The sequence below is a fragment of the Onychostoma macrolepis genome, chromosome 06, assembly GCF_012432095.1.
Source record: "Onychostoma macrolepis isolate SWU-2019 chromosome 06, ASM1243209v1, whole genome shotgun sequence".
Taxonomy (NCBI): Eukaryota; Metazoa; Chordata; class Actinopteri; order Cypriniformes; family Cyprinidae; genus Onychostoma; species Onychostoma macrolepis.
The window spans coordinates 32,703,764-32,713,692 of NC_081160.1; the positions used below are offsets into that span (position 1 = coordinate 32,703,764).

Below are 9,929 nucleotides of genomic sequence, written 5' to 3' on the forward strand. Positions count from 1 at the left end.
AAAGAGGATTTCCATTCAGACGTTCGATTCGAATTTGAGAATCCTGTTATCGTCATGTCAATCAGTTCAAACGATATAAACTTATCGTGCATATAGTTCTCTTCTCAAAAGCCATGATTTATATAACATAAAACGCAAATAAAATATCGATCAGTCGTGTTTTTATTTAATTTTATTTTTTTCTTTGCAGTCGGTAAAGAAAAACAATGTCAACATCCCCCCCCCTCCAAATTTATGATCAGCCTCAAACTACTCAAAATGCCATTCAAATTAAATCCAATTCGTCTGGTAACCTTAGATGTTCGTGAACTTAATCTGCAAAGGCGAAATATTTGATCGAAGTGAGCGGGAGGCGAGAATATCCTGAGAGAAAGATCTTTCCGTTAGTCTGCCATAAAAAGATGATTCCACACACACGCATGTCTTTATTGGCCTTATTGTGTCAGTTAGCTGAGAAAACAAAAAAATGGTTCTTCTGTAAGTACTTTATAATTACTGAGGGAAATCGCAGATAAAACCTACTTAGTGTAGAGGAAAGATGTAGGAAATCATTTTCTGAGGAGATGTTTCTGAGCATATGCTCTTGCAGATCTGTGATTCTCTTGAGCAGAAATGTGATTCGTTGGCACAATATGAACATTAGGTGCGAGTTAGAAATATAAATCAGATCAACCTCCTACCGCGTTGAAGGCAGGTTAACTCGACAAAGTTTGGGAGTTATTGAGAGTTAAACCTGTTCAAACTTCAAAGGAATGTCGAGTAAACACAACTTCGGGGACTAAAAGCATAACCTGCCAATAGAATTACACGCTCGGAGGTGATAACCATTAGGCAGTGGGGAGACTACACAGCAACAGCCAACCGATCGTGACGTGTTAGTAGCGTCTCAACGCGAGCGGTGCCCTGCTCCTGGAAACAGTATTTGAGGTTTCTATTCGCTAACCTTACGCGCATCCCACTTGCGCTGTTGCTAGGCAATACATTGCACGCTTTGCACCATGCAAGTTTAACTACTTAACTCTTGTGTTTGGAAGAGTTTCAGAATACTAACGAGATGAGTGCCTGATGGTGACATCGGTTGACCGGGAGTTACAGGTCACCGCGTGTTGTATACATCATTTAAAGCAATTAAACAGTGGGACCTGTTAATTAAACATCACCCCCCCACCCAATGATCATATAAGATGAATGGTGAAATCTGAGCAGTGTTTTTTAAACATCCATGGAATTTGAGAACCGTGTAAATTACATTAGGCTATTTAACTGCTCAAGCTCAATAAATACTTTGTCTTTAGGGTTCATATTAAATCTTGAACATGTTACCGTACCTAATAAAATACAGCCTATCATTTTAAGCAATTAAACAAGTCACTCCCATCGCTTTTTCCCAATGATCATATAAGATGAATGGCGAAAACTGAGCAGTATTTTTTAAACATCCATGGAATTTGAGAACCGTGTAAATTATATTAGGCTAGACTTTGTCTTTAGGGTTCAGATTAAATCTTGAACATGTTGCAGTCTGCCCATGCTGCACCTAATAAAATATATAATTTAAAGCAATTAAACAGTGGGATCTGTTAATTAAACAAGTCACTCCCATCATTTTTTCCCCCAAAGATGCACGGTGCAATCAGAGTAGTATTTTTTTAAACATCCATTGAATTTGAGAACTGTATAACTTATATTATTTAACCACTCTAGATAAATAAATACTTTGTCTTTAGGGTTCATATTAAATCCTGGACATATTACAGGTCAGCCCATGCTGTACCTAATCAAATATATAATTTTAAGCAATTAAACAATGGTTTCTGCTGTTGTAAACCCATTCATATAATTTTTATTGGATTTATCATACAACAAGATGAACGGTGAAATCTGAGAAGTATTTGATTAACCATGGAAGTTGAGAATGTTCAGTTAATCACAAAGCCACAACAACAGTCGTATCTAGGTTACCCATGTTGGGAAAATAGAGTGGATCCATGGGTTCAGATTAAACCCGTTACAGGTCACTTCATGTGAATGATGTTTTGAAACATCCACACTTTTGAGTGCCCTATCTAAGCTTTAGGACCCATGTTGGGAAAAATATTTCAGGTGGTTCTCCGACACAGATCAACACCCATTCTGAATCCATTAACAGTGCTACAAGTTCTTTTTTCAAGTAATTACTGTGGATAAACACATGACAGCATTCTGAAAATTGGAATAATGTTTTGAAACATCCGTGCTTTCGAGTGCCCTATCGCCATGTTGGGAAAATACTGTCTTTAGGGCGTTTCTATGGGTTCAGATGAAATCCTGGACAAGTCACTCCATGTGAAATATAGAATTTAAATGCCAATAAAATGTACACATGCCACATTTGGACAACCAAGTAACAGCATTCTTAAAATTGGAATAATGTTTTGAAACATGCATTCCTTGAGTGCCCTATCTAGGCTATAGGATCCATGTTGGGAAAATATGTCTTTAGGGTGGTTACATTGGTTCCAACTAAACCACAGACATTTTACAAGTCACCGCAATAAAGCATATCATTTAAAAGCAATTAAAATGTTATGTCAGCACACTAATATCTGTGCTGATAAACTGGATTACCAAATAACAGCATTCTGAAAACTAGAATAATGTTTTGAAACATTCACACTTTAAGTGGCCTATATAGGCTGCTATAGGATCCACGTTGGGAAAAAAAAAACTATATGGACAGTTTAAAAGGTAATCTGAAGGATTCTTAAAGACTAATCTGTGAACTAGATATTGACCTTTACCATTTCAACATCACTTTATGGGCTCGTTTGGTAATTATAAACAGGTGTGTTGACCAGTAACATGATATAGTTTAACCATTCGAGTTCTTTAGTTGTTTAATGCAGTGTGTGTATTATTTATACGGATTGTGTATGTTGAATGGAGTGAAATGTCTGAGGAGGTGGGATTCTTCAAACTCCTATAGAATATCTTCATTCCATAGTGCTGAACTGGATGCATTTGGAAACATGAAAGAATCGCCTCAGGTCACTAGAGAGGGATTATTAAAAATGAAAAAAGAGCGAACAAACGCGTACAATATCACACGACGACCGCGGATATGAACGTTGCCTATTTTTATAGGCGCATATGCGAACGCAAGCAAAAATGGAAACATTTTCCTACATCCTTATAAGGTAGCTCGCCACTTTTTTTTCTTTTTAACGAAAGGTTGTTTAATAAAACATGCTCGGGCTCTGCTAGTCTTATCTCCAACTAGAAACCGGTTGCCAACGATTGCATCATTCCTTTCATGTGACTCCCTTACGCCCCAAATTCGTCCTGGCCGTCTTATGACTGCATCACATCTTCCTGCTCACACAAACTCGCGCAGAGCGAGACAACCAGCAAAGTCATTAAGTCCCGCCCAGCGCGGCTGCTGATTGGATGTCTCTAAGCAGAAGAATTTCCACCGCCTCGCGCGATTGGTCCAAACTACCGACCATCTCCTGTCAGTTTCCCATAATCTCTATTAGGTTGCACCTTGAGATCCTTCCCCCAGAGTTCGGTTGGAGTCACTCTATAAATGTCCCCGGGAGTTTCCGAAATCCACACTCGGTGACTTCAACTGAACAATGGTTAACATGAGCTATCACCAACCTCTACAAAAACACGCACAGACCCTGAATCCAAAACAGCCGAGGAAAAGAAATAATAAAAAGAAAAGGGTGAGTGTCATCTCTATTTCTCTATTCTTTATTGTGTTCTGTTGTACTTTTCTTGCTGGTGTTTGTCAAGCTTTTCCTTTTGGAAATCGGGAATGCGCATGTTTTGGCGACTATCCCGAGCTGTTTTTGGAATACAGTTGCTCAACTCAAATTTCACAGGAGATTTTTTTTTTCTTTCTTCTGTTTTGCCGTCCGTTTTCTTTATTATAACGCAACGCTGTTGCGCTTTTAGTTCTTGTTTAATAATATTTACTTTAGAGTTCGAAAACTACGCAATGACAGCTGTCAGTTGCGCACGATCGCGGCATTCCAGACGCGCACGCGAGAACTTTTTTAGCGAACATTTGATTTTTAACGATTTTTGTTACATCGATCGCCAGTAACGCTTTGTCAGCGGAGCTCAACTTTTTACACTTCGAGAAACCGAACGGATGCGGTCGTGATGGACATCCCGTCGCGTTTTTATATCGCTAAAGTACTTTAAAAGTGTTATTTCGGTGCGGGGAGCTCGCCCTTTGTTTCCTCACTCATGTACTTTGATTCCATGACGTCATTGGCTCGCTGTCAGTTTCGTAAAGCGCCGCTCCAGATGGGCACAATTAACGTGGTTTATAAACGATAATTCATTTAAACTATTTAAGTGACATAAGAAGTCAATTCGCGTTTAATTTAATGACCGTCTAGTCGTTTTAAAATAATCGATTTACAATTTAGTCGCCTTTGGAGTAAAGCTAGACAAAGCAAATAAACAAAATGATTTATTAATAGTATTTTTTTCTATTATTAATCTTTTTAGTTAAATCGCTTCACACCGCGTTGTGATTTATGTTTAAAAAAATAATAAAACACGGGTGTGCCTCAGGTGTTTATGTTAGGGCTGTTTTAATTCTCACACGGACGTCTAAAGTAGCTTGTTTGTCGTTCTCTGATCGTATTTATAACTCAGGAATTAGTTCTGCGATGTTTAATTTTTTACCTGAACTTGAATGTCTTCGCATGATGAGATTGAGAGTCATTGGGTTGTTATGACAGACGCCGTGTGCGCGCACGCAGACTCACGCAGGGGGCGCCATCGAGCACACAATGCGCCTTTGTTTACATAAAAAAAAATATACAATGACCTAATTTTAGATTAAAGATTAAACAAGCAGTAATCGCTATGGGTCATTTTATGAAACATATTTGATAATTTTTAATGATCCAGAATTTCTCTCTGTTTTTTCATTGTGCTTTCTGCCTCGTGTTTGTTTCTTAGCTGAAGTGTTGTGTATAAGAATGATTTTTATTTTATTTTTAAATAGTTTTGCAACCATGACCTGTGGCTTGAGCTCTTCCATGTTTTATTTCTCTAGAATCATTGGGACAATTTACCGCCAACAACACACATTCAAACTTGATTGACAAGAGACTTTTGAGGTGAGCATTTTTATAGCATTCATCTATTTATTTATTTTTTTAATTTAAATACTTATTTAATAACTAAACTAAATGGTTAAAAAACAACACTAAACAGACTATATATATATATATTCTAAACAGAAAGTTTCTCAGTTCATGCATGCACTGTTTCAAAGCATTGGGTTTGTTGTTTGTTGTGCAGTAACGCTGTTTGGCCGCTATGTGTCCTTGTTGCACCCGGTGGCCGAGCAGTCAATCTTAATGTCGCGTATAATAGCGGGTCACCCAGATAAATCAGCTATTCCCAAACCCACCGGCGCAGGTGAAGCTTCGCTCCACTGACGCATCGATGCACTGAAGCTCCCACTAGACGTGCAGCGAGGCACACGGAGGTCGTTTTCTACTTCTTTTGCACAGTTTCTTCTTTTTTTTTTTGATCAGGTCTAGTGTGCTAGGTGTGGGAGCATATCGTATTGTGTCTGTGGATAGCGACTGATTGGTGCGATGACTGCGGAGTGGCTGTACCCCCCTGGCGTGGGGCCGCTGTGTGGTGCAGAGTTGGAGGCGTGGTATGAAGACCTACAGGATATACTGGGCTCCGACGCGGGCGGGGCCAAACTCACAAGAGCCCCGCCTTGCTCCGAGGTCAGTAACGTCAAACGCCGCTCGACGGTCGTTAGGGTTGGGAATCGAAAATCAATTCCAATTCCAGAATCGGATACTTGTCAAATTAAAATTTCAGTTTCACCTATCAATTCTTGTGTGCGATTCTTTTCTCTCTTTTTTTTAGGTGGCGAAAAGGAGCTGTTAAAATGTATTTGTCTTTGAATCATTCATTCAAGAGATTTGTTCAAAAACACTGATTCATCCAGTAATGAAACGAGTAAATCTTGAGTGAGTCACTGAATCATTCCATTCATAAATTCCTTGAGATTCTGTTTAGTTGTTTAATATTTTTTCTTCAGAATTGTGAGAGAACTACAACCTCCATTAAAAAAAAATCATCTCAATTCATCCAGAATCGTGCAGCTGTATTTTGCACACAAGCAGCTCTCAATCGAGTCCAGTGTCTATGCAGCCGGCTGATTTTTGTTCATGGTGTTCTGCAGCAATTAAATGTTTTGCAAAAAGAGACACTGAATAAATATGCTTGATATCTAAATGTTTGACTTCATTTTTTTTTTTTTTAACTACATTGGAATCGAATCTGGGAATCGATAAGCGGAATCTGAATTGATAAAATTCAAACGATACCCAACCCTAATGCACAGATACTATTTGAACTGAACTGAATGATCAATGAATCAAATCACAGAATTATTGATGAACTGACTTTAACTGAAAATTGAGTGTTTACTGTTGTCCTTTTGCTTTATTACACACCGTTTTCCTATATGTGACCCTGGACCACAAAACCAGTCATACGGGTCAATTATTCAAAATTGAGATTTATTCATCATCTGAAAGCTTTCCATTGATGTATGGTTTGTTAGGATTGGACAATATTTGTCTGAGATGCAACTATTTGAAAATCTGGAATCTGAGGGTGCAAAAAAATCTAAATATTGAGAAAATCACCTTTAAAGTTGTTCAAATGAAGTTCTTAGCAATGCATATTACTAAAAAATTAAGTTATTTATTTATTTACGATAAGAAATTTACAAAATATCTTCATGGAACATGATCTTTACTTAATATCCTAATGATTGGCGTAAAAGGAAAATGGATAATTTTGAGCCATACAATGTATTGTTGGCTATTGCTACAAATATAGCTGTGCTGCTTATGACCCTGCAGCACAAAAGCAGTCATAAATAATGCTGTGAAGCTGCTTTGACACAATCTGTATTGTTAAAAGCGCTAAATGTGATATTTAGTCAATTTCCTACCGTAAATATATCAAAACGTAATTTTTGATTCGTAATATGCATTGCTAAGGATTTCATTTAGACAACCTTAAAAGCGATTTTTCTCAATATTTAGATTTTTTTGCTCCCTCAGATTCCAGATTTTCAAATAGTTGCATCTCAGACAAATGTTGTCCTATTCTAACATACATGCATACATCAATGGAAAGCTTATTTATTCAGCTCTCATATGATTGTGTAAATCTCAATTGACCCTCAGGACTGGTTTTGTGGTCCAGGGTCACACGAAATAAAGGTGACTTGACGGTCGCGTCCCGTAGACGTGGCGGTTCTAACGGTTTCTCCTGTTCCATGCAGAAGGAGCCCGAGTTTCTGGATGTGTTGGAGAGCTGCTCGCTCACCTGGCTGACGGAGGGCCAGGTTTGGGGCGATGGGGTGCAACGGGTCACCGACGAGCCGCCCGTCGTCCACTCGCCGCCGCGGCAGGACGAGCGCAGAGGAGGCGAGCCGGAGCACACCTCGTCCGGAGGAGACCTGCTTCCGCCCGAGTTCTTCGAGCTCCTCAGCGAAGGCGGCGTGGGATCGGTGGAGACGATGTACCACGTTTCGCATCACGCGCCTCCTTCGCCGTCCGCCAGCGAAGAGGAGGAGCTCCCGACCGTCCCGGACACATCGTCCTGCTCCTCAGCGTCCCGCTCGCCGTCTCCTCCCGTCTCCGCCGCTCGCCCGGGAAAGAGAAAACGAGGAGGCGATAAAACAGCAGGAGGAGGAGGTGCGCCTTGCTCCCCGTCCCCTGGGAAGAAGAGCCGACGCGAGCGAGAGCAGGAGAACGAGAGGAAAGTGCAGGAGCTGACGGATCAGAACGAGCGGCTCAAAGCCGAGATCGAGCGGCTGGGAGAGGAGGTGCAGCGGACGCGCCGGGCGCTCATCGAGAGACTCGTCAACACCAGGAGGTGAAGGAGGAGCCCAGGGGCCAAAGGGATTGGCGGTGACCGTGAAATGCACGTATAGAGGGAGATAAAAGACACGTGAGACAGAGAGGAGGTTCGCTGAGCGACTCCCGCCGAGAGAGAAAGAGAAAGTCAGACTGAGACGAAGAAAAGAAAAGAGTGTGGGGCCAACTCGGCCCGAATGCAAAGCACAGAAGAAGAAATTCGGTTTTCGTAAAGTACATTTAAATCAGCAGCATTTAAAGGCAAATGCTACAATGGATGAATGATACAATTTAACAAATGATAAAAATTATTTTTCATAAAGAAAATGAAGCAGAATTCTATTTTTTTTGCAGTAAATTAAATATGACTAATGCAATTTTTTTTAAACATTCAAAGCAGCATAAAGGCAAATGCTACAATGCATAAATGTTACAATTTGACAAATTACAAATCAATCGAAGAATGAGCAATCAAATAAAAAAAAAGATTAAGATTTTGAAGCAAATTAAAACGACTAATGCAATTTTTTCAACATTAAAATCAGCGTATAAATGTAACAATTGAACAAATTACATTACAAATAAATTTAAAAATAAAATTTGCATTACGGCAATAAAAAAAGTATCGAAAGCAAATACGAAAATTAGATTTTTCGTAAAGAAAATGAAGCCTAATTTAAGCAAAAATCTGAAATGATTAATGGATTTTAAAAAAAAGCTAATACTACTATTTATTTGTAATATCATTTGTTAAATTGTAACATTAATTCGTTACAATTTAAATGACATTATAAAAAAAAAGTCAATCTATCAAAAACAAATAAGAAACCTGATTTTTCACAAAGAAAATGAAGCCTAATTTAAGGGAAAATCCTGTTATTAAATCCTATTTGCATTAAAAAGCATTTAAATCAGCATAAATCAAATGCAAATACTGCTCTGCTGTATAAATGCTACAATGTAATGCATGACATTACAAATAGATTAAAGAATAAATTGCATCAATAAAAATATCAAAAGCAAGTAAGAAATAACCAATTAAGAGAATGAAGCTTTATGCAGTAAATTAAAATGACTTTAAAGCATTGTTTTAAGCCAGCAAAAATGAAAGATGCTAAAACAAGTTCTACTGTGTACTACTAAAGTTAAAGAATGACATATTTTGCATTACACTAATCAAATTGCAGCATGTCATTAAAAAAAAAAAATCATAATGGAAAAAATGTAATGCTACTAAAACCGCCTTTTTTCTTTTGCATTCGGGAGTTTTTTGGCCGGTTTTGTGAGATTGGCCCGATAATAGCGCTGTAATGCTCGGTTTACGCACCAACGTTTATTAAACTACCCAAAGGTTAATCAACTTTCTGTGTAATTGAAAGCTGATTGTTCATCAGTGCCGAGGAGTCTTGAGGGAATGTAGCAGAGACGATGAGAGAAAAGGCAGAACTGCAATAATAAAGAGAGAAGAAGAAACCTGATTGTATCAGTGACGGTGATTGTAGGTGCATTTCATTGTAACCAGCCTGTTTTAATTCATGTCATGTGTTAACGAAGGGCTTTAACCGTGGAAATTCACTCCTAGTTGACAGAAATTAGTAGCTCAGGACTGTTATAGTGAACGATTGTGAGCGTTTCTCTCTGCAGCTCACCATCAACCCGAGGCCTCTAAGAGTGTGTGTGTGTGTGTGTGTGTGTGTGTGTGTGTGTGTGTGAGATGACGGGGAAATTATGAATGGATGTCCGTAGCGATTTTGCTCTCACTTTCTTCTCTTGAAACTTTTCCAGAATTTTTAGAGCTAGCGGTTTATAACATGCTCTCTGCCTCTGATCATGCCTATTTTTCTATATGTGTATCTCATAATCATTACACGTCATCATTTACCTTATATTGTAGTTTCCTAATCTTACAATAAACTTGCATGCCGAATTACTGTATTAGAGTAGAAACATTTTTATCTGAATTTTATTTAGCCTTACTTAATACGGAATTGTATTACACTCATTTTGTTATTAAAATTTTCA

The 9,929-nt window shown here is 38.6% G+C and overlaps 1 protein-coding gene across 1 annotated transcript in view; it reads left to right on the forward strand.

Annotated features, from left to right (window-relative positions):
• The first annotated feature begins 3,097 nt into the window (after positions 1 to 3,097).
• The window catches only part of ddit3 (DNA-damage-inducible transcript 3), a 6,838-nt gene continuing 6 nt past the window's right edge, over positions 3,098 to 9,929 (forward strand). The window contains exons 1-4 of the mRNA XM_058778719.1: positions 3,098 to 3,707; positions 5,060 to 5,123; positions 5,547 to 5,750; positions 7,331 to 9,929. The exon at positions 7,331 to 9,929 is cut by the window's right edge and continues 6 nt beyond it. Of these exons, the coding sequence (XP_058634702.1) occupies positions 5,610 to 5,750; positions 7,331 to 7,930 (741 nt within the window). The 5' untranslated portion in view covers positions 3,098 to 3,707; positions 5,060 to 5,123; positions 5,547 to 5,609 and the 3' untranslated portion in view covers positions 7,931 to 9,929. The remainder of the gene's footprint in view (positions 3,708 to 5,059; positions 5,124 to 5,546; positions 5,751 to 7,330) is intronic.